At 45.3% G+C, this 25,554-nt stretch overlaps 1 protein-coding gene across 2 annotated transcripts in view; it reads right to left on the bottom strand.

The window, feature by feature from the left end:
• Positions 1-317: 317 nt before the first annotated feature.
• Positions 318-25,554, bottom strand: part of PARP16 (poly(ADP-ribose) polymerase family member 16) — a 207,690-nt gene continuing 182,453 nt past the window's right edge. For both annotated transcript variants that reach the window (XM_078683072.1, XM_078683071.1), the window contains exon 7: positions 318-3,284. In XM_078683072.1, the coding sequence (XP_078539198.1) occupies positions 3,140-3,284 (145 nt within the window). In that variant the 3' untranslated portion in view covers positions 318-3,139. The remainder of the gene's footprint in view (positions 3,285-25,554) is intronic.

The raw sequence follows: 25,554 nt of genomic DNA, 5'->3' as shown, positions 1-25,554 counted from the left end.
CCAAAACAATTAGTCTCTTAACCCCTCCCATGCTGATGACGGAACCGCTCCGTCATCAGCCACGGTCGCGCTGTGCTGATGACGGAGCGGTTCCGTCATGGCCCGCCCAGCTCGATAGAACGCTCATGCGCGGCGCGAATTCCGCGCCTGCGCTGAGCGTTCTATTGAGCGGGGCGGGCCGTGACGGAATCGCTCCGTCACGAGCACAGCTCAACCGACGCTGGTGACGGAGCGGTTCCGTCACCAGCATGCGGCCGCCGCGCGGCCGCCCCGCCCCCTTAGCACTGCGGCGGAATAGCCGCCGCAGTGAAGGGGTTAATGGATAAGACTGCACAAAAAATACTCGACCTGCATCTGGCAAACCTGGCTCGTGTACTATACCTTTTTCAATAAAATATTTTGAAATAAAGTGCATACAGCAACTGCATTAGAATAGCTAACAGTGGAGGCAACATACTTTAGTTGCAACCCTTACGGACAACTACAACATGAACTGCAGATCCAGCCCAAGTGTAGTGGCTTGATGTGACCAGTGTGTATTTCTATCTCAATTTATAACAAAAAGAAGCCCTAAACCCAATTCAGACATCATGGCACATGTTTATGATGGAAAAACATCTGTGACACAATGTCATGCTACAAGCTTCCCCGAAAAGTATATTTATTCTGGACTTCAAAGACAATAATTAAAAATTAAAAATAAAACACACACATCCCCTGCATACTGAACGATTAATCCTCTCTTTCTAAGGTCTACCCATCACCCACACAGATCAATCTCAGATAATGTATTCATAAGTCACAAAATTGTCACATTCACCTAGATTGACGCTCTTATGTTGCGGCACTACAGCTGTCGTTCATCCAACTTCTACTTTGGGAGCTTACACTACTCACTTGGATTCACTGAAGAAGTTAAAAAAAAATATTCTTGAATATGTATGAATTATGCCTGTTCGTTTAGGTTCAAAGGACAGTGGGATGATGGAGCACTTTTTCAAACTGAAATCAAATCAGAATCCAATTTTTTATGAATTTACTAATACGAATCTTCAAACATTTCCATCACTAACTAGTATCTTTTCCCACTCTGGATCAACCCAGGATATGTACAGGAGCTAACAGGGATAATTATTTGCAACATGATTAATCACTTACTTCAGACAGGGGTTATCACACCCAAATGTAGAAAATCATTTGTAAAATCCTCTCCCTACATATACCAAGCTAAGCAAACCTTCTCCCCATGTCACAACTATGATATGCAGCCCAACTGAAGAGTAAGAGGGAATCATCCACTTTTAGACATTTGATCAGAAAAGCAGTAGGTCATCCTATGCGAAGACCTGGTACGTGGACAAAAGTTTTGCTGATAGCAATAGTAGATGATTTAAGATTAGACAGTGATGTCTTGGTCCCACTAAGCACAGAGGCAGCATTGTACCCATCTACCATTATCCTATTATTTTCTGGCTACACAAAGTTTGAATTCCATGGAATGTTTTTGCCGGATGTCCTCTTTTCCATGAAGTCAAGCACCTGCATCATTTGAATCGGACAGTTTAGCACTAACCTGTGGATTTCTACAGGGATCTGCTTGACTTGACTTATCACTAGCAATTTTGGTTGACTCCTTTGGATTTTCCTCCATCATATATGCAGACAATAACCAGAGCAGCAATCTATCATTGATAATTTATTTCTAATGTTTATGGAAGAGTAGGGATGTGTAAACGATGGCACTAAGCAACATATCCTCTGACCATTTCACACAACATCCTTGAGGCCCAAAAATGTTTGAGCAGTTCAGTTAGGCCCTGCACCTAATCCAGGACCTCTGGTTAGAAAATCTAGATGTGAAACTTCATTCAGATCAGATGCAGTGACAGTGGTCAACACATGTGTCATAGCGTCTTGATCAGCATCCCACTATTTATGGGGGCCACCCACATATATGCTAAAGCTGCAGACAAGGTTTACAATGAGACCATATAAACCCAGCATTGCCTTTCATTCATTGGCTCCTGATTTCCACTGTGATGAAGTTTAAGAAAGGATTTCTAGTTTAAAGGCACTATTCGTCTACACTTCTGGGTGGAGATCCCCATGCTCCAGAGTCAGCCGCCCTGGCTGCTGCGCCACACCTCTCCCACCCAGGCGTGAGAGACTACATTACACGTTAAATTCCGGTTCTTCCACTCGATAATACATTCGCTATACTGGCTTGAGGCACAAGTTATCCCAGGTTACTGGCATTGTACGTACAGATATTTATGGCTGGGCATGACTCTTGCTCCAGAAGACTGAACATTACATTTCAGAATAATTATTAAGGATTAAAGCTAATAATACATCAACAATCCCCAAAAATATCAATTAATGTTGCCAATAAGTCGCCTTTCGGCAGAGGTCTCCAATGATTCGGAATGTTTTCAAAACACTAGGCTGCTTCCTGGAATGACAGGAAAATCTACCCTTCCATCCACTCACTTCAAAGTCTGATTACTCTTCGATTCCTCAGTAAACGTTCTCTCTCTGATTGGCCAAGACCATTAGCAAACTAAACAAATCTGACCATAAACTCACCAACCACATGGACCCAAAGCCTTCTGCATATCTATTGCTCAATACAGAAGTGTGAAAATATGTATATGGCTAGGTTTTCCAAGCTATAAGTCTTGTCTGGGCTCTCAGTTCACAAGACTGACGTGTTTTTACAAAGCAAGTGCCCGTGGGACACACCAGTTGGGCAAACAAGGCTTGTGCATAGCAAACAAACAGCTTTTGAGCAGAGGTCAGAAAGTGCAGCAATTCAAGGGACCCAAAAATTATAAGAAATTTAGAGGACAAAAAATGCTATTTAGCATAATTTGTAGCTACAGCGCTAAAATGGTCACCAAGCGAATGAGGTTGGCGCGGTTTAAAGAAGCAGCAAATTAAAGAATTCTAGCTAACTCAAGACACTTCTGCAGCTTTCATGCACATTAGTCTGGCAACTGCTTCAATGAACGAGAAATGGTTTGATACAGTTTAGCCCGGTCTACCACAAGGGCTCAGACTGCCGTAGTGTCCTCTACAGAAATTGCTTCATTAAGGCAGGATGGGAGCGTATTATCGTGTCCTGATGATCCACGTAAACTCAGCTCGTCCAATCAAAAAGTCTGTTCCAGTAGGAAAGGAATGCTGGGGAGTTGCTCATCCCGATGACAGCCAGCAGCAGAACATACATACCCATCATGAGTGCAAACCGGTGGTTGAAGAACCAGGACGGTGGGCTGCAGGTTCTAACAAAGGCAAAAACATGTCAAGCTCAACTTTACTTGGCAAGGACATTGCTTCTACATTGTAAAAACAGAAATTAAATCATTAAACATGTAACTAAGATTATGTCGCCAATTAGTTGAGATAGTTACAGAATTGTATTTCAGCCAAAAATACATAAAATATTACATTTTAGTTTATTTCTTCCGATTTGTATTATTGAGTTACTCTCCTCATATTTGTCCCTCTTTGGCATGCACTTCTATAGAGTTGTCTTTTAAGAACGGTTCACATACAAGATCCAAAATATATTAATGCTTCCTGACTCAAGCTCAAATGACACAAATGCATAAAAAGGGATTAAAACTACCTATATAACGTGACTTACAAAATGTAAAAAAAAAAAAATTCAAAAACAACAGATTCCTTTCCTACTAGAAAACGTACTTTTCAGAGACCTGAAGTGTAGTGACGAAAGAGTTGGAAAACAGCATATGGAAGCTCTGAGTGGCAAACTTTGCGCAAAGAACTTTTGTTATGTTATAAATTTGTATATAGCGCTCAAAGGTGTCTAAGTGTTGCTTTAAGTGTGCGATCAGAGAAGGGGGATAGGTACAATATTGCCTCCATAGCTTAGAAGAGCCATGTTTTCAATGCTTTCCTGAAATGTAGAAGGAATTTGGGAGCTTTTCAATTCAAAGGGGAGGGAATTCACAGTTGGGCGGTACAGGTTAAAAAGTATTTACCCCCCCCCAACGGGCAAGTCTGAACTCGGGCACCTTTTGATAGGGAAAATATAGTTTAAAAAAAAACACAAAATATTATATCGCAGTTTTTCATATTGCAGGACAAGCAACTGCCCACATGAGACACATTTCACTTATATTGTTCACATTTCATATGGGAGGGGTTGGACTAGCCCATGGTCATTCGGAAGTTCACACCTATATATTTCCGCCTATAATTTTGTCCCTGTCCAATAATCGCTGACAAAATCAGTGTCCCATATTCGGATTCCCTCCTCCTTTTATTTTGGATTTCTCTACCCCGTTTTGGGGGTTGGTTCGGCTCCTTCACTAGGGTCTATCATCAGATTTCTTAGCAAATACATCTAGTATATTACCCCATATTTCCAGTTGAAGGTGGTTAGCAGTTAGGCAGTGTTGCCACTGCTGCTGTCGCCCACCAAGCCTCATCATTTTGTAATATTGCATTAACGGGACCACCAGGCGATAGCCAGCATATGCCTATTCTCACTTGGCTAACACTAATTCTAGGTCTAGGAAGCTCCTCTAGTATTGCCCTTTCCTCTATACAGCAATGCCCCTAATAAGCACGCTTCAGGTGACATCACTGGGGAATCTGCCGCCGTATTAATGTGAATGTGAAAGTATTTCTAGAGCGCAAACTGCTACTTCAAGGATTGTCCTGGCACTGCTGCAGAAAAGGGCTAGCGAGGGGGAATATGGAATGATGTCAGTTTTGGGGGAAAAGCCACGTTTTTAGCTTTCTCCAAATAGAGGGGTAGCTTTGATGCGTCTAAGTTCCAGAGAAAGTTTATTCTATAGAAAGGGATCTAATCTGTGTAACAAATAATGGGATAGATGGAATGGTCAAATTAATCTCGGCCACAGGCACTTGCTCAAGGAAGCACTCTAGTCCATCGCTTTCATCCACAATGCCACCCTTTTCACAGGCCTGCCTTATGCAAATGAGTACTGGTTTCTGCACAGTTAGATCTTGGCAGTAGATCAGCTTAATTCCTAAGGCATAGTGAACATGGGACTCATGCCTGAACATACCCGTCGCACTTAGGGCATCAACTGCAACAAACAACAAGATGATGGATGGAGGGAAGCCACTGGTTATCGCCAAGCCCCATTTCAACCTATCATTTTTCACCCACCACTTTACACAAAGCCAACCCTTATGCAAACCAGTACTGACTATTCTCTTCATAAGAAAGGTCCATCCCAGACTGCCAGATGAGGAACCCTCCGGAAGGGAACACTAGCAACCACAAACCAGTTACTATCCACTTGAGCAACTTCAGTAGGGTTCACCTTGAGTACACCAATGACAACCACTTTTATGAACTCCATCCACTCAGGATCACCCACTGACCCATGCCCCATGGACTCTTCAACCTCGGAAGAGACAAGATCAGCTCCCAGCTCACCATCATCTTAAATGCCTCCAAAACCACAGCCACCTTCCCAAACACATAGAAACATGTGGAGGGTAGACACCTCCTCAAGAACCCTTCGGCAGACCCCAGCGAGCTCCAGAACTACCGTCCCATCTCCCTGCTCCCGTTCCTCACCAAAGTCCTGGAGAGGGCCATCAACCTCCGACTCACCGAACACCTGGACAGGAACAAGCTGCTCGACCTGTCCCAGTAAAGTTTTAGAACCAAACAGAGCACCGAGACAGCCCTGATTGCTGCAACAGACTACATCAGCGCCCTACTCAACAGATTCAAAGAATCAGCCGCTCTTATCCTCCTAGACCTCTCCGAAGCTTTAGACACCGTCTCCGACTACACACTCATCAGTCGACTACGCCAGACTGGAATCACAGATTATTCGCTCCGATGGATGGCAACCTCTCTCACGAGACACACCAAGAGAGTCTGTCTCCGTCCCTTCACCTCGCAACCCAAGCACACCATCTGCGGCGAACCCCAAAGCTCATCACTCAGTCCAACCCTCTTCAATATCTACATGACACCACTTGCAGACATTTTCAGATCGCACAACATCATCATTTCTTACGCCGACGATACACAGCTCGTCCTCTCGCTCTCAGTGGACAAAGATCAATTTCCACAACTGTATGAAGAACATCTCAGCATTGATGAAAAACAAATGCCTAAAGCTCAACACAGACAAAACGGAAGTTCTGATGTTCGGCAGACCCACGCCCTCTGGAATGACGCTTGGTGGCTGGCGGAGCTCAGACCAACCCCCACACTGAAAGACCAAGCCATCAAACTCAGCATCACCCTGGACAGCGAACTCTCCGTGAAACGTCAGGTCAATGCAATTTCCTCAGCCTGCTTCCATCCGATCCACATGCTCCACAAAGTCTTCAGATGGCTCCCCATCAACACCAGGAAAACTGTGACACCGGCCCTCATCAACAGCCAACTGGACTATGGGAATGCACTCTATGCAGGCACCACCACCGAACTCATACAGAGACTCTAGACAATCCAGAACACAGCACCCAGACTGATCCTCAACCCGACCAAGTCAACACATATCAACCAGCACATAAAAGACCTCCACTGGCTCCCTGTAGAGAAGAGATGGCATTTCAAGCTTCTGATCCACGTCTACAAAGCCCTCTATGACCAAGGACCAGCTTACATAAACTACCGCCTTCCCTTCTATCGACCAACCAGGAATCTCCACTATGCACACCTAACCCTCACACAGATACCTCGTATCTGCAGCCGCCGCTCTGGAGGATGCTCCTTCTCCCAACTCACTGCCAAAGCCTGGAAAATCCTCCCACTTCACTTTTCGCTGACTCACGTAAGGAAGGGACTCAATACCTGGCTCTTCGGCTGATACCTGCAGCACAGCGCCTGCATACCCTCTAGGGTGATTAGCCACGCTATACGAGTAAGACTTGATTGACGGCTATATAAGATCAAATATATGTTCCGTGACTATATCGAACCAACACATGCATATTATGGGGCATTCTGAAGTTATGTGATAGTGGTCTGCACTGGGCAAATGACATCTGGTACAGGTGCCCAATCCAGTTTCAAATATCCTGCTTAGACTGACAGGCATAAGGTAGACCCTGTGTCTACTCTACCTAGAAATATATGCTACACAAGCCACTATTCCGTCACAGTCATCATTACCAATCTCTTATGCATGATTACTTCCCATCACAACTGCAGCTCTGCAAGATGGTTACCTAATGTCTCTAGGACCTAGTTGTAGAGGTGCAATACCATCCCACGTCCAGACCCCTATGCTAGGCCCCTATGCTGTGCCACATGGCCCTTACAGTGTGTACTAGGGATCTAAATGAAAACATTGTTTTGGTGGTATCCCATATTGGTACAGCACTTCTGCAAAAGTATTAAATGCACCCACTGACTACGTCGCATACTTTCTCAAACATAAGTCCTCCCTCTAGGTTTTAGACCAGTGTTCCAAGCATCGCAGGAGGATTTCTGTGCATATACACTTGGTAACTCCATTCAGCTTAATGTAGCTAGCTCAACAATGTCCTGCTGAGGTCACTAATTGTGGGATCAACCTGTTGTTCCAAGACCTTGTGCTAAATAATGCTCCTCACTTTGTGTCAAGGGCTATACCTGCAGATAAATATTCAGCTTCTGGCACTCCAGATTGGGAAATTCACTTAGCAACATAATGAAGCTGTGCTGCTGTGTAGTGTTTGCTACTCATTGTTAAGGGCTCTTAGGCCTTTTTTTAGTTGTTGGATGACCGCTTATCTAAGCTATCCTATGTCTTCACCCTTCCAAATCAGGATTGTTAATAGAAAATCTAGTTATTTGAAAAATCAGCAGAAAAATATCACTTGCGATTTGGTGAAAAAGTACAATAATAAAGCAATATGGAGTAGTGGAGTAGTGTGGCTCACTGGTTAGAGGCGGCAGGCCTGAGAGCAGAAGTCAGCCCGGGACCAGGGTTCAATTCCCGACGCGGCAGGGTCGTGGACCTTGGTCAGCGGACTCGATAATTCTCGCTTCGGTGCTTACTGAAATCAGGGGTTCCACTCGGCAACTCTGGGCATTAGCTTGCCTAATCTCCACAACGGCCCCACCAATTCCGGGGATGCCTGGCTCCACCTTGGGGACTCCCAGCAATGGACCATCCCACAGGGAAAGCCAGGACGGGTTCCCCAGAGTTATACAGCGCCGGGCGCCCCGTTGCTGGGGCAGCTGTGCGCTTTACAAGTATACTACATTTACATTTACATTTACATTTACATATTATAATTTTAGATAATGCTATCCTTCCAATCACCAACAATGAAAGCGTTAACCAAAACTGTATTGAGCTCCTAATTACCCTCAGTGGCGTGAATATTTTACCATCTATTAAGTAGCTGATGGTAGATCTGGACACCCAAAGTATTTGGCATCAACTGTAGAGGAAAGGGGTCAACCCACTGTTTTGAGTCTAGGTTTGTCTTATGGAGTGGGACCAGGGAAACCTTCTCCCAGTTAGCCTTCAAGCCTGAAAACGCGCTTAAGGTACTGAGCGGCTGCATTACCTCCTGCAACTTTGCTTCAGCTACAAAAGATGTCATAAGTAGAAAGGGATGAGATGTGCCATGTTTCGGATACACCCACAGCATATTCTGCACCATACGGTTTAAACTCATTTGCCAGTCGTTTAGTAGCTTATGCAAATAGAATAAGTGACAGTGGCTACCCTTGCCTGGTGCCACACTCTGCACTACTTACTGAAACAAGTATGCATGTCCCATTTGCACCCTAACCACAGGGCCCGCATACAGCAGTTTTATCCAGATTGACATTAACATTGCAAAATTAATTTCCTCCATTCATTGCGTAAAGAAAAGACCAGTTTAGGAAATTAAAGGCTGCGTTATGTCTGGTGTAGCCACTGAATCGGGTATTCTGCTGATGCACTGTCCAGCACCAGCACATGGAACAGTCTATGGTTTGAGGAAGTATTCTGTCACCATTTTGAACAGGGCAAGTTAACAATGGGGGCAACGTTTACAAATTGCTGAGTATTATTTAGTCACTGAGCTGAGCTCCAAGATGAGACCAGGTAAGTCAGATTGGAAAAAGGAAGCCTACTTTGCTAAAAAGTTGGGTGATGTTGAAAACAGAAACAGAGCTTTTGGGAAATGTGAGAGATAGAGGGCTACAAGATATAAATGGTACATTGAGGAGCAAGTATCCTAAGTGTTTGAGGATTAGAGTTTATGGTCTGGGATGCCACTGTATACAAATGTTAATCAACAGGCACAGGCATGTTCTCCGAGGTAACCAATAGATCAGCCCTTTATAATCCTGGAGCCCGCTTGTTAGGCATTACCCATTACCTAAAGGCTGAAAAACAGGCATGTGTTTTTAGGACTGCTGCTGTAGAACAAACCCTACAAAAAGCGCACATTTGAATATAACAATTATTTTCTTGTAGTACCTCTTTAGCACTTTATATTAGACTAGTATAGATTTCCTCCTTAAAAACCAACGAACAATTTCAGCATAGAAATGCATTTCTGAATAGACATGTTTAAACTAAAAAAGGATAAGAATTTGTTACATACATCCCTTTGTGACAAATTCTAAAACCTAGGCCAAGATAACTTCAACAGTATGTGGCTCCTATCCACATCCTCACCAGGTAGAAAAAGAAATCCTTCACATCTCTCCCCCACACTCCAAAGAAACCAATACCAGGCATCATGTCATGATTTGGGCACCCACCCACCAACAAAATATCACAGGCAGCATGCATAACTTCAATAAAAAAGTGTTCTCAGTGAGTTCCATCTCTAGCTATCCCACCACCTTCTCACGTCCACGTGCAGTCCAGTATTTGGATGCCCTGCAAGCGCCCTATCAAACCATACCACACCAGGCTGTCATGGTACACACCCAGCCCACCTAACTGCAAAACAGTTACATACTTGGTTGTTCTGCCACACACCATCCCTAGATAGTTCTAGATCATCAATTTCAAAACTCTGAAAAGAGGGCAACCTGCCAAACACAACAAACACCGGACTCCTAACTTTCAGTTAGCACATGTGTGCACACTTCAGCTATAAACTTACCACATTTTTAGAAGATAAGTTGAGGCACCCAAAGTCTCTAGTCATCATTTATACTGTTAATCTAAACTGGCCATATTTTGTAGACTTTACCATGTGATTAAGGCTTTTTGTTTAATTGCATTAGTTTTTGTACTCCAACTTTGTTGTTTAAGAAATGATGACTAGGTGAATTTTGTGTGTGTTATTTCATACATGAGGTTAGATTTATATACGGGGAGGATTTGGTGAGGACTAGATGTAGTTCAAGCATCTATTAATAATTAAAACCATGCATATGAAGAACAATAGTTACTTACCTGTAAACAGGTGGTTCTCCAGTATTGGTGTCTTTCATAGATTCACATGCCTGAATCATTCCCCGTCGTCGGAGTGGGAGTCCCACGGTACATAAAAAAAGCAATAATATGCCATAATATATATAGCAAATATCAGAAGTATCAAACCAGGAAGTAAAGTAGCACCAGCTACAGTAGAAAAAACCTCCACATTCGTGACTATCTTAGTCATTATGTGTTAGTCCAAACTGCAGCCAATCAGGCGACAGCACCCACCAGAATGTTCTCCCCAGAGGCTCAGGCTCTCAGATTTTCTCGCACAGGAGTGAAACCCCATAATGCCTGAGTGAGTCTCTGGGGGGAGGCGGGCGGGTTGCATGTGAATCTATGAAAGACACCAATACTGGAGAACCACCTGTTTACAGGTAAGTAACTATTGTTCTTCTCCAGTATTAGGGGTGTCTACCATAGATTCACATGCCTGAATAAGAATAGTAAGCAGTACTCCCAGCATAACGCTCGTAGACGTCAGAGTATCAAATATATATATATATACAGTATACATGTATAAAAATAATCATCGACATCTGACCAAACGTCTAAAGAGCATAGATGAGGAGGTGGAAACAGAAGCTCACCTTATTTGAAAAGATTGCGCAGCACTGCTCTTCCAACCGAAGCATCTGCGTCGTCTGCTGAATCTAGACAGTAGTGTCTAGTAAAGGTGTGCCTGCTAGACCACGTAGCAGCTCTGCAGATCTGTCCAAGAGGCACACCAGCAAAAAGGGCAGTGGAAGAGCTAACCGCCCTTGTAGAATGTGCTCTTGGCAAGGCCTGTAAGGGTCTACGGGCCTGCTGATGACAAAGTCCAATTGTAGAGGAGACCCATCTAGCAATGGTCTGTTTTGAAACTGCACAGCCCTGGCGTTGCCGCCCATAAGCCACGAACAGCTGGTCTGTCTTGCGGATGGTAGAGGTTCTTTATGGTAAAACTTGAGGCATCTCCTAATATCCAACGAATGCAATGCTCGTTCAGCCGGAGACTGTGGGTTTGGAAAGAATGTCTTGAGAACAACCGGCTCATTCAGATGAAAATCCAAAGGCACCTTTGGAATGTACGTTGGATTAGTACGTAGTACTACCGAGTCAGTGGTAAATTGGATGAAAGGCGATTTAGATGTGAATGCCTGAACATCGCTAACCCTTCTAGCAGATGTTAAAGCTAGTAACAATGACACTTTCCATGTGACAAATTTTAGGTCCACCTTATGGATCGGCTCGAAAGGGTGACGCATGAGCTGAGTTAGTACGACATTCAGATGCCATGTAGGAGGAGGTTTCCGCACAGGCGGAAACATACGAAAGAATCCTTTGAAGAATTGCTGTATAATCCGCACAGAAAACAAAGAATTTGATCCATCCTGACGAAATCTGGAAATGGCAGCCAGGAAGACCTTAAGAGTAGAATGCGCCAAACCCAATCTGGCCAAGTGCAAAAAGAAGGGTAGAATTTGCTCTGGCTTGGCATGAATGGGATGAAGACCATTAGACTGGCACCATGCACAGAAACGTCTCCACTTAAGTTTGTAGGTTTTGATCGTAGATGGAGCTCTGGCCTTCGCCAGTACCTCCTGGCAATCCTGCGGAATGTTTAAGTGTGCAAATTCCATGTGCTGAGGAGCCAAGCCGACAATTTCAGCGAGTTCGGGTCCGGATGATACACCTTGCCCTTGTGGGTAGAGAGAAGATTCGGAATGTGAGGAAGTTGGATCGGGTCGCATTCCGGGAGAAGGAGCAGCTCGGTGAACCAGTATTGCCGGGGCCATCGTGGAGCAATCAGGATCAACCGGCATGGTTGCTTCTTCATCTTCTTGATGACTTTCGGGATCAGTGGTATCGGTGGAAAAGCGTAAGCGGATATTTGATACCAACTCATCGAAAGGGCATCCCCGCATGAGTCCTTGTGGGGAACCCAGCTTGCAAAGTATGGGCATTTCCGGTTCTGATGTGTCGCAAACAAGTCCAGATCCGGATGCCCCCATGTCTGAAAGATGCGGTCTAGAGATGGTTGATGTAGTTCCCACTCGTGAGTGCAACCGGAGGATCTGCTGAGAGAGTCCGCTAACACATTCGCGATTCCCGGGACATGGACAGCTGACAGATGGATATTGTGAGTCAGGGCCCAACTCCAAATCTCTTGTGCCTGGTGCGACAGCCGGGCTGATCTTGTGCCCCCCTGCTTGTTTAGGTAATGCATGCAGGTGGTGTTGTCTGTCCGGATCAAGACTGTGGCACCTTCTAGGGTCGCCTGAAAGGACTTCAGGGCTAGAAAGATGGTGTGCAAATCGAGCCTGTTTATGTGCCATTTCATTTGGATTTTGTCCCATTTCCCGCTGACCGTCATGCCTTGGAGGTGTGCCCCCCAGCCCGTCATTGAAGCGTCTGTCGTCACTATGAACCTGGGCACTTCCGTGAGGAAAGAGCATCCCACTTGTATGTTGCAACCTTGACTCCACCATTGAATCGCTTCTCGCATTCGTGGTGTTATTGTTATGATGTCCTCGAAGGACCCCGACACCTGTATCCACTGGCGACTGAGCTCCTCTTGCAAGGGCCTCATCCGAAGACGACAGTTGGGGGTGAGAAGAATACAGGAAGAAATCATCCCTATAAAGGACTTGAACATGCGTACTGAAACGCAGCTTTTTAACAACAGTGCAGCAGCCACTGTATCTTTTCCTGTCTCTGCTTTGAGATAAATACTTGGGCGAGCTTGGTGTCTAGTGTCGCTCCCAAGAAAGTCTTTCTCCTTGCTGGCGTTAGGTGCGATTTCTGGAAGTTCACTGTGAAACCCAGGCTTTGCATCAGTGACAGAGTTTTTTGAATGTGAGTTTTTACCATGTTGAAAGAACTGGCCTTGATAGGGCAATCGTCTAGATATGGATATATCTGTATTGACTGCAACCGAAGGTGGGATGCCACCGGGGCCAGCATCTTTGTGCACACTCTGGGGGCGGAGCGCAGTCCAAAGGGAAGAACTTTGAACTGGAAGTCCCTGCCAGCCACTCTGAACCTTAGAAACTTCCGGTGCCTGGGAAAAATTGGAACATGGAAGTATGCATCCTGAAGGTCGAGTGTCACCATATACTCTCCAGCCGAAAGAAAATGGAGGATTTCTTGAAGTGTCAGCATCCTGAATGACAGTTTTTTGAGGAATTTGTTGAGGGCACGCAGGTCGAGGATGGGTCGCCATTCCCCCGACTTCTTGCGAATAAGGAAAAATCTTGAGTAAAAGCCTTTTCCTTTCTGATGATGAGGTACCCTTTCTATTGCTCCTTTTCGAATCATAATGTTGATCTGGGCAAACAGCTCCTTGAGATGTGCTGGAGGTGGTCCTCTTGGGGGGAAGTTTGGAGGAGTTTTTACGAATTCCAAAATGTGACCTCTGGCCACCACATCCAGAACCCATTTGTCCGTGGTAATCTTGGACCAATTTAAGTAATTTTGGGATATTTTTCCTCCAATTTGGTTCGGGTTGGGGCAAAGTGGCAGCAGGATGCGTTTCTCACTTTTTATTGTCTCTTCCGCGATAGTTGGATTTTCCTCGAGACTGAGAAAAATTTCCTCTTCTCTGCCCGCTAGTCTGTTGACGATATGGCTGGTATCTTTGGTTTCCCTGGGCGGAAGTATAGGAGCGCTGTTGGTTATAGCCTCCTCTATTAGAGAAATTCCCTCTTCCTCTTGCTCCACGAAAGGAAGACTTCCTATATTGTAAAGTGCCCAGCGAACGTGCTGTCTCAGTATCCTTCTTGATGGCTTCCAGAGCATCATCTATATGCTTTCCAAATAAATACTCTCCATCATAAGCCATATCTATAATCCTTGTTTGGACCTCCTGTCGAAAGGATGTTGCCTTCAACCATTGCCTCCTGAGGACAACTGCACCCGCTAGCTGACGAAAACCTGTGGCAGCAACGTTCACTGCAGCATCAATCATCTCAGATGAGACGCACTCTCCTTCTTGAAGGATCTTCTTTGCTTCCGCCCGATCTGGCTCAGGAAGTTTGTCCACATACGGCAAGATGTCCGACCACATCTGCCTATCGTATCTTCCTAATATGGCTAGAGAGTTAGCGACTCTAATAGTTGTAGCTGCAATTGTAGAAACTTTTTTACCGATTGAATCTAGACGTCTTTATCTGGCGGAACAGAGACCTGAGCTGATGGGTTAGTAGATCTCTTTTGCGCTGCCTGCGCTACCACCGAGTCTGCTTTCGCTTGTCCAATGAGGCACGCTGGAGATGAATTTGGCGCCCTATATTTTTTATCCACTCTCGGGAGCACCGCTGGCAAAGAATTTGGTTTGGACATGATCTTCAGTCCTTCCTTCCATATGAATTCTATAATTGGAATGGTCCAACTCTGTTTCTGTAGCGAAGACTTGAAGTCATACAAGAAGCAGTCTTCTTGTTTTGACTCCATAGTTATCATGAACCTCCTTGTTGCTCTATCCATGATCTTGTGGAATGAGGCAATGTCCGCAGGAGGTGACTCTGATGTTGTAGGCTCTGCCGGAGAGGGTGTGTTTGCATTGTAATCCTCATACTCCGACGATTCTGATCTATTGTCTAATTCTCCTTCTTCCTGCTCCTCATTACCTGAGTACCCATCATCCTCTGTTTGAGGAGCTGTGACTTGTGACGCAGCCAATGCTGTATGTCCTTCCTCCAACGACACAGAAACAACTGGCTGTGCCTGCTTTGAAAGCGGCATCGCTTTTTTAGGTCTTGGCGTAGATACATGAGAGTCGCTGAGCATGTATTGTAAATTGTGAAACAATTCCTCAGGCATTTGCATGCCGGGAGCAGGCCTATCCTCATGTGACAAGGGCTCCGTCTCTTGCATATCGTCTTCCGTATCACCGTCTTGAATCTTAATTTGGAGGTCAGACGGACTTCTGGCCAATCCAAAATTCTCATCCTCGTAGGATCCCTCCTCATCAGAATCCAAAAGCTTCTCTGGCACTACCAGCGTAGAAGGAATCGCCTCATTAGTAGCCCGTTTCTTTAACAGCGTAGCTGTAGTTGCAGGTGAGGGCAACGGTATCCCAGATGGCTGTGCTGACCATACTTGTAAGGCAGTGCAGCTTGACAGTGGTGGCGTCGATGGTTTCACCTCCGTCGCCGACGAACCTGCTTTTTGATGCTGAATCTTTTGCTTCGTCGACTGTACCATCGTCGACGATTGATCTATCTTCGTCGACGACGACTTCTTAGATGATACCTTCGTCGACGAGGTCGTCGACGATAACTTCGTCGACGGGGACGTCGTCAAAGTCCTTGACGGTAGCTTCGTCGATGTGGATTTCATAGTCGACGACGAGAGATTTTGTCGTCGACGACGAGAGCTTCGTCGACGAGAGCACCGTCGACATTAGATTCGTAGACGAGGAGCTCGTCGACGGTCCTTTAGCCATCGTCGACGGGACTATATTCGACGACGAGATAGGCCTGATCTGCACATGGAACAGCGTAGGCGATGAGGCCGAAGACATCACTAGAGCTGGCTTAGGTGAGGAGAAAGTCATCGTGCAGGTGGTAGACGTGGCCACATGAGAGGAAATACAATCCTTTTTTGACGTTGAAATTGTCAAAGGTAGCAACTGAGGAGGCACAGACTGTGAAGATTTCTTGGGAACTGTAGATTTCCCAGACTTCTTAGAGGGCGTATTATCCATTTTAACAGGTGGAAGAGGCTTTTTTGAAACACTAGGCCCAGAAGAATCCAGAGAGGATTGGGCCTCCTTTGCCACCATCGCCCTTGGAGATGAAACTTCAGTTTCAGCCTTCCTCTTAATGGAAATTCGTGAAGAACTAGAGGCAATGCTTCCTACCTCAGACAAAGGGTCCTCCTTGTCCTTGAGTCTGTTAAGCCACAACAGCAGTCGTCCTTCCCTGTCCCTGATAGTCTTAGGGGGGAAAGTCCGGCAGATCTTGCACTCCTTTGCCTTATGGTCAGGATAAAGGCAATATAAACATTTTTTGTGGGGATCTTCTTTGAATAGCCTAAGCTTCCCACAAGAATCACAGGCCCTGAACAGGGATTTAGAAGTAGACATCTGAAAAACTTGAAGAAACTAACTAATCTTAAAGAAAACTGAGCAGAGCTCAGGGAGACTCCCTTCACACGACGTGCGGTAGAAAATCTGAGAGCCTGAGCCTCTGAGGAGAACATTCTGGTGGGTGCTGTCGCCTGATTGGCTGCAGTTTGGACTAACACATAATGACTAAGATAGTCACGAGTGTGGAGGTTTTTTCTACTGTAGCTGGTGCTACTTTACTTCCTGGTTTGATACTTCTGATATTTGCTATATATATTATGGCATATTATTGCTTTTTTTATGTACCGTGGGTCTCCCACTCCGACGACGGGGAATGATTCAGGCATGTGAATCTATGAAAGACACCCCTAATACTGGAGAAGAGGGTGTACTTTCTTCTTCATTTCGCTGTTCCGATTGAGAACACTAACAACATTCAAAAAAAGCTCCCATCACTGAGTGTAATTTTCTAGTGACTAGAAATGTATCGGATTGGTTATAAACCGATCTGAAAAATGGTCAGAGGGCTGTGGTTTTGTTTTCCTCGCAAATGATTGAGAACCTCAACATGTTCGCAGATCGAAAGCACAAAAACAAAAGAAATCGCCTGTTGCGCCATCATCACAAATAACATGTGAAACCAGGCAAAAAGAACAATGGTTCCATTTATCTTTGCATGGCTTCACGTACCCCAAACTCACACAGAATTCCACCCTCTGTTTTGCCTAACGGCTAGGCTGGGTGTCAGGCATATTCGTAGAATGGCCTACACAGAAGGAACCTTCATTCTATCAGACTAAGTGAGAACATTCCTCGAAGGTATTTCAGGACTCCACTGATGTAGGGCGCTCCCATTGGTGCCTAGCTAGATTTGCTCCACATATGTGCACCTCCGCATAAAGGTGTAGGGAAATCACACCAGGACATCAGAAAGCTCATGATGCAGTGTCAACTTTGCATTTTCGAAAAAAGACAACAGGCTTATGATTTGGAGATTAGGGAATTAATACGCAGGGGAAGGCAGTGAGGGGCGTAAAGAATTCCATGCCCTGTGGGATTCCATGCCCTGTGGGAATCACCCGTAGGTAAACAAAAACAAAAAATTAATGAAAATCTGAATAAAAGATAATTTAGGAGCCGAGAAAACATCAGCTTACTGGTACATTACATCCACATCTTACAAAAGAGAAATTTCCTTTCAGTCATTCTTAGCCCCAAACACCTGCAAAAAACGTTAAAGGAAAATAAAACTACCTAGCAAAAAGTGTTTTTTCCACAAACGAGATATTAACAATCTAAAATGTGCACCTTTTGACCACAAACAACACCATTCCTTTTTCCAAAACGGGCAGAGTGCTGAACTATGACTCAGTGCTATAAGTAGGAAAGACCATTCACAACTGGATACAAAACTATTTTATACATAGAGAAACACATATCCTCACTTTGAACCCTGAGAACAATGGAGTCAGAAGCAAAAATTATACCACCAATATGCTAAAGCACCTCACCATTTCTTTGCCCACTTTAGTGGGATAAAAAAACGTAATGCCATATTCAGGTTCTGAAAAATATCTTGATAATTAAATGAAGAACAGTTCTTTCTGTGCTACAAAGCAAAATATATCCCATTAATTGGACACCAAACAATTGTGTACTGCTTAGCTGAAGTATCCCCAAGGACAATACTGTAACCCAAAGTCATTAACCACAGCCGAAGCATGTGCTAGACTAGCAGCAAGGAGCTAGCCATTAACTGACATCTTGGTACAGAAACCATCCCTATAGATTATACTAGTGCATTTCCTCATGGCACACCAAACCAAAATCCTCACTTCTGAGATAAAGGATCAGATCTCCCTGGTGCCACCAGCAGCAACAATGGAAAAGTAAACCATGAACTTTGCTAGTGTGGGAAAGGAAGAGTTCTCCTCAATATAACAGAATGTATAATTTCTCATGCATTACACATGGAAAGACTGGCAGAAGATCCATTTGTACAGGTTTCTTCACACAAGGGAACAACATTTACCTTTTTTGGTCGAAGCCTAGAGCTGCGCACATGCACAGTCTAGCTGGCGAGATTTAGTGTTTTCAGGAGGTTTCAGTAACAGGCTTTAAGCCCCGCCCCTCATTCCCATTGGCCGGTGTCACCGTTTATGCTAAACGGTGGCCAGCCATTGGGAAAGAGCTTGTGGTGACATACTCTTTCCTCTATTTCTGAAGTCCCACTTGGATGGACTGGCCTGACTTCCTTCTGCTGTAAAAGCTTTGTTATCTTTATGGGGTCGAACAGATGGCCCCATAAAGATAACAAACCAAAGGAAAGCAGGCTGAGGCCGTCCAAGTGGACGGCAGAAAAAGAGAAACGTCAGTGCTGGAAATGCGGACCGTGGAGGGAGCGCTGCGCACACGGGGGAAGACTTCTCGCTTCTTTCCTGTGGAGTGAGTACTTTCACAAGAACGTGTTTTCTTGGGGCGTGTTAGTAGCTATTTACACAGAACTCTTATTGATGCCCCCAGTCTCCCCGGCGACTGCGCACGCATACACATCTACTTTCGCTTTCTGCACCACACCTGTATCCACAACCTATAACACTGCCTTCCTTAAAATAAAAGATGACGGACTACTAAACTTAGGCCTGGCTCGGAGATTTCACAGGGAACAGGATCTATACAGGGCTGTTTCAAGCCGCCAAAATCGATCGCGGAGGGAAATGAATCACTACCGCGTGTGAGGCAATCGCAGGCCCCCATTGATCGAGGAACGTGAAACCCAGTTCCGGGTCTTAACATCTTTTTAGCACATTAAGGCATTCTTGTGGATGCCTGTGCCAGCACGCACGACATATACGGACATCGCTCCGCCCTACTGCGGATCTAACCATTGAAGGACCGCTACCCCATATCCGGGACCAATCTGCCCCTGCTCTGTTCACTGTATAACCCCGTGAACCTCCCCCGAAAAACTGCGCCAATTGCGGAAGTCGGTCATCACACCGACGATCCCAGCTCCATACGAGCCCTGTTACATATTGGACTCGAAGCAACTTAACCACTGAATTTAAACGTCGCGGAAACCACCATTACAACACTCTGCGCCACACACGAGCCCACTCTGGAGCTCTGAGGCGCATCATTGTTCCAACCAGGCATAGTAATTTTGTAAAGTCCTGATGATGGTCCCAATGTAATTTAGAGCGCGGGATCGAAACGTCGACCTTTTAAGTAGCCATACAGTGTAATTATTTTTGTATCAAGTTCTGTGTGTACTACTCTGGTATACACTTGTAACACTGATTTAAAAGTGCCCAGTTTGCTCACTTCTCCTTTGCCTGAAAAATCCTTTCGTCTCTCCTACAAAGCTATCCTTTAACTTTTCACTTTGCTCTCTGTCCCGAGTAAAGCACAGGATTGTGCCCGTCATTTCTGAAATATTGTTCCTGTATTGAGATGTTACAAATTCTATGATTGTTGTATATAAAGAAACTCCATGTCCGGCTGGACTTGGACAAATATATAGCAGCCTATTATGGTCTGTTTATCATTTCATCATATCTCTGAAATTGCTCTGGACCATTGTTTTTTCCTAATTGAATTATACCCTTGGTCCAAAGCCACCTTTAGGGTCCCCCTTGTTTTTTCTAGCTGCCAGGTCTGGTGGCACTCAGGGCTTGGCGCGGCTCCCAGGCAATGCTACTGCTGCCAAGCAGAGAGTCAAGCCCCGGGGCAGCATGTTGTTGTGGCAAGTTATGAAACAAACTCCCTGCTCCTCTGTTGGGACGATCGTCTCTCTTGGATCCGGTCAGGGATGCGGAGAAAATAAAGTGTGAATAAAGAGCAAACCTTCTTCAACCCTCTTGCCTCGTTCCATCTGATCTTCTCTCAGTTTTGCCTTCCTGTTCAGAATTTATGACTACATATTTTGTGTTCTTCCATGTTCGGGTACTGTCCGCTTTCCTTGTTTCCATTCTGTTTCTATCCCTGCGCTCTCTTGTGCCATGAATAGCTGCACAGACCACCTGTTAGGCGCTCGGGACCTTTAGTTTGTCTTATCACGGACTCTTGTGACAACCGAGACCGTGTCCTAGTCTGAAAGGTCTGTGTGTGGGCAGGATTTTGGGCTGTTTGTGGCCCTGTTTTATGATCTGCAAGACCGGTTTTTACTGTTGATGCCCCTGATATTAAAACAAACATTGCCTGCATCAAGCTCCAATCCATGCAATCTCCCATCCCTTTACTCATCGTGTCTTTACAAGTTAAAAACTGCTCCAATTTTCAAACAAGCATTTTCAATGCAATGGTTTCGCCTTTGGAAAAGTTAGAGCTATTGGCATTGTAAATGTCAAAATTTGAATTTATGTGTTTGTTTTGAGAATAGCAAAATAGATGGCATTGTCATTTACATTGCCATTAGCTTTAACTTTTCCAAAGGCGAAACCATTGCATTGAAAATGCTTGTTTTCTTTTTGACTGGGATTTCATGCACAGGAGTTGCCGTGAGTAAAGAGGAAGGGCACTGCACGGGGCACGAGACAGATGGACTTCTAATAAGTACATGATTTGTCTGGCTGGAGTCACTTGATGGGAGAACTTGAACAGTAGCCTCAACAGTAGGGCCAGCTGAAACCCTTTCTACTGACAAACGTCGCTCTGCAACCTGAATCTCCGTATCAATGGCCTTGGCGTCCCGTAGGAGGAAGCAATCGAGTGTAGAATTTAGCGATGTTTTTTAAGTGACTGCTTCCCCCCCATTGATTTCAATTTAGCTGCCATTCCAAGTAGAGGTGAAATACAAAAATAATCAGCCTTCCCCTTGTTGTACAACAAATTTTGAAATCAGTTTGATAACCGGATCCAAGAACCAAGAGACCGGGCCGGGCCCAGCCCAGCCCGTGAGCGTGTGTCTCGCGCCGCTTGGGTGCGGCAGCAATTTTGAGCGCGATGGAGGGCGCCTCCCCCTCAGCTGCGGTGGCGGGAAGGCACATATTGCACCCTGGGACTTGTAGTCCAACAAGGGTGTGTGATAGTCCAGTGAGAAGAAGGTTGGTGCAGGATGTTGCACTCGGGGATCAGCTCCCACCAGGGTGAGTTTCGGGTGATTCTAATCCTGCCATAACACTTGTATGATAGTGGTATCAACATTATCCCCGTTTGTAATACTGCATTGCTATGCCAGCGGCCACTCTGCTGCTTTACAATATAACTGCAAAGTAAAGAAAATAACTATTTACACATCAATGATAATATTCCAAAATCTAAGGCCATTACTGCCATACTCATCAGTAAGTTTAGCATCATTTCCATGACGGCTTCTAAATTTCCCCAGTATATAAAAGGAGTATTTCCAGTCTGTATCAACATTGCCTTGACATATTACACTACATTTCCATACAGACCTGCGCTGCAAACAGTATAAAAAGGACTACTGCCCCCCTACTGTTCAAATAGACAAGAGCATGCCCCTATCCATCTGGCGCTTCACTTACAGTGGTACTGCAGAAAGAGGCATAGGCTACTGCTTGTCCTACTATGGATTGTGCTAGTTTCTTTAACGAACAGACTCCCCAGATTAACCAACGCCCATCCAAGCACCACACAGAGTTCCAACAGCCCAAACGCATGCTGACCGCATACTGCAGGGATCCACTCTGCAGGCGAAGAGCCCTCCGACATCAGGAACCTGCCCTCGCGCTGAGGCATCATCTCGGACTGAACCGGAGCCCGCAGAGACTACTCACAACACGTCACGGGGTACGCCAACACGTCACAAAGCAGTTGCTACGCGACAGATCTATGACCTCCAAGGAACGCACTGTGCGTGCTACATCGCGCGAGCGTAACAAAGGCCCCAGTGGTGGGGTGGGGCTAACCTATAATGGCGGAAGCCTCTCAGCGCCTACTAGTACTAATGTGAGTGTGGGGGCCCTTTTATCATCTCTTGCAGGGGGGCACCCTCACGTTGTGTTACTTTATTGTTACAACGGTTACTTGTTAGCAAAGTCAGAGGATCAGCAGAGTGGGTGGATATTTTAAATCTGAGAACTGGTCGCATTAATGCTAAAATGTGGAGACTAATGTGAATTAAAACCCCAGACATATTTCATAGTGTTTCATGACCATTTCCTTAACATAGGAAAGAATGATGAAATGCGACGAGAAACATTCTCACATCTAATCGAAGTTGCGCCATTTAATACACAGCGCAGTAAACAAAATGCCGCGCTGTGTAAAAGGCATAGCGCAGATGTGCTATAGAAGTAGGCAGTGGGGTACGGTGTGCACTGGGGGAATAGAGAAGGGAAAGGGCCTGCCAGAAGGCCCAAGCGGGACTGTGTTTTAGGGGATGGTGGATGGGTCATTGGGGATTAGGTAGAGAGTAACGGAGTGAGAGGAGAACGAGAACAAGTCAGGTCCCGGGCCGGCCAGCCAATCACAGCGCGGCCCGGGGAATGACGTCACGGGGGTGTCCCAGGCCGGCAGCCAATGACAGCGCGGCCCAGGACAAAGGGGAGGGACTTAAAAAAAGTCAGAGAAACGCCCCCGAATCGAGTTTTCAGGGGAAAGCGCGATTGACAGCCTCTGTCTCCCAATGGCTAGCCTCCATTTATGGAGCTAGCCAATGGGTGACAGAGGCGGAACCAAAGCCCCATATGTAGGATCATGAGATTTCGCCGTGGGCGGAGCAACTGCTACGCAGTTGCAACGCCCAGGTCGAAACCTAAAAAGGGGAACTTTTTAGGTATGTGATTCAGTAATAGGGCCACTTTTATTGTGGTGCCTGGGCCACCTCCCTCCCTCACTCTCCTGCTTGCATTTATCATACCGCCTTCCCTCCCTTCATTTAATTCGGTTTCTATTCACAAGCTATTCCTTCCGTCCAATATTTCTTCATACCTTTGTGTTTCTGGTTCTTCTCTTCTTCCACGATCGAAATCCAGGGCCCTTTCCACCTTCCTTTCCTTTGCCCATTCTCCCCTTTCCCACCTTTTCTTTTCTTTCTTCCTTTCTTTCTTCTCCTCTACACACTCCTCCGTTTGTCATTCCCCTGCCTTTGTTCTTCCCTTTCACACTCGTTCTTATCCGGAGTGTTTTACATGATAAAAGGGTAAACATGCCTGAATGCAGCCTTTTCAGCTGCAGTCTCTTCACCTTATTTCTAAATATAGCCGAGCGGATAAGCTGATGGAGAATACATGTTAAGCTTGATAAACAAACACACACGGTGCGGCCTCCTCTCTCTCCCTCACAGTGCTCTGCTTTAATGAGGCGCCTCCGGCACCAGAGCACACCAGGCGCGCGCAGTCACGAGTGTCTGTGTCAAGGGAGATCTTGAGGCGAGCCAGGACTGTAAGAGTTCCCTGCATAAAGCTTGAGATAAAGTCTGCCAACACACCTGGCGCGCTGCGCCTCCAGCAAAACGTACACTCTTCAGATTTCCAAATTGCAAACTCTACGCAAAGTGGCCTGCAAACAGGAGAGCGTGGGTTAATTGTCAAGAGGCCTGGATACGCTCTCTAAGGGTTAGGTGTCAGAATATCATTAGCACAAATATTGCCTCATCCAAATATCCTGTCATAAATATCCTTTTAATAAATCGTGTCACAATCGGTGCATGTTTTCTATTATTAACCACAGTCGGGGGTATTTTTGTATGATATTTAGGGCACCATGTTTCTGTTAGCTGTTATATGGGTTACAATATCCTGTTGCCATAGTGTCACTAAAATCACGAAAAACTGAATTCTGTGCCATTTGGCAGACTGCTTGAACATGTAACCTGGCCTTTTGAACCACCCAGTGCTTGAAATGGAAAAACAGAAGTGCTGGGACCCTGTACCAAAGTATCTGCTTGCTTCTGAGAAGTGCCAGTACTCTCCAACTAAAAGTATTATGTCACTCTTGAGAGGTGCAGGTACTCTCCCTCTCAAAATTAAAAAGTGTAAGAAACTCAGTCCATTTAAAGCACTGGAACCACCCCACCACTCCTGGAGAGTCACCCAACATACCCTCATTGGTTTGGCGCAGGTGGAATTGCTTACGACACCTAAAATGTCAACCAATCTGCCTCAGGAGGTAGGGGTGCATGCAAGTTTCTTTATCAACTTAGCGCAGTCTTATGAAGTTTATGACTGTTGGTCTACCTGTAGTTTGCAGTTCCTCTGCCTACACCAGGGCCTAATTTGAGCTGGTGGTTGCCAGTGGGGGCACCTATTCTTGGGGAACCCATACTTAATTTTCCACATCATTTATGTACCTATTACACAGGTCAGAAAGATGGCGGAAGACGGCAAAATAGTCACAAAATGAAAATGCATGAACCTCAAGGAGTGAGATAAAGGGGAGGGAGTGTCGTAGTGGATTAAAGAGGGATGAGGTGGCTTTAAAACTACTAGCCTTGGTATTCCTCGCGCCCATGTCTCATTGCACCAGCCACGGGCTTTTGAGCAGAGTTTCAGGTCCTGACACTCTCTTTCACAAATGAAGCACTGGCCTACACACTCATATATTGCTTGCTCTTATGTTTCTTAGAGGGTGCTGGTAACCCACAGGTGTTTTGTTTGCAAGTGCATGCCTTGCTTAGCGTTTTACCGTGCGTAGATTTAAATTTTGCAGTACCATCCTAAGATCTTTCTAATGAGAACTCCAACAGCGCCAGTAATATACCTGTATTTCATACTCTTGTGTACATCCCTTCCTTAGCTTTTCCTCAGGAGTGGCTCATGACCAATTACACTACCATACAATATGCTTGCAAAAGTCCTGGTCTTCTTGCACCTTTTCTCATTTCATACAAATGCTCAACTTTCCTCTTTGCATGTTTTGGTAATTTATGCAAAAAATACCACAAGTTAGTGACAAAGAACTTTGTAACTTATCACACTTCTACTCAGAGGTAACTACGCAAATGGAATAGTAGTAAACGCATTCCCAGCTACTTCCAAGTTGTACCTTTACCTAGGGTAAATCAAGTCTTCAAGTGGGGCGGGTCCTGGCAGGTCTCAGGCGCAGCAATAATAATCAAGCATTTGCAATGCAATAGGTCTTGCATTTGCGAGAAATTAGGCTATTGGAATTGTAAATGACAATGCCTTTTATTTATGTTTT

The sequence above is a fragment of the Lissotriton helveticus genome, chromosome 3_1 (assembly GCF_964261635.1).
Source record: "Lissotriton helveticus chromosome 3_1, aLisHel1.1, whole genome shotgun sequence".
Classification (NCBI taxonomy): Eukaryota; Metazoa; Chordata; class Amphibia; order Caudata; family Salamandridae; genus Lissotriton; species Lissotriton helveticus.
This window is presented reverse-complemented; position numbering and strand designations above follow the sequence as displayed.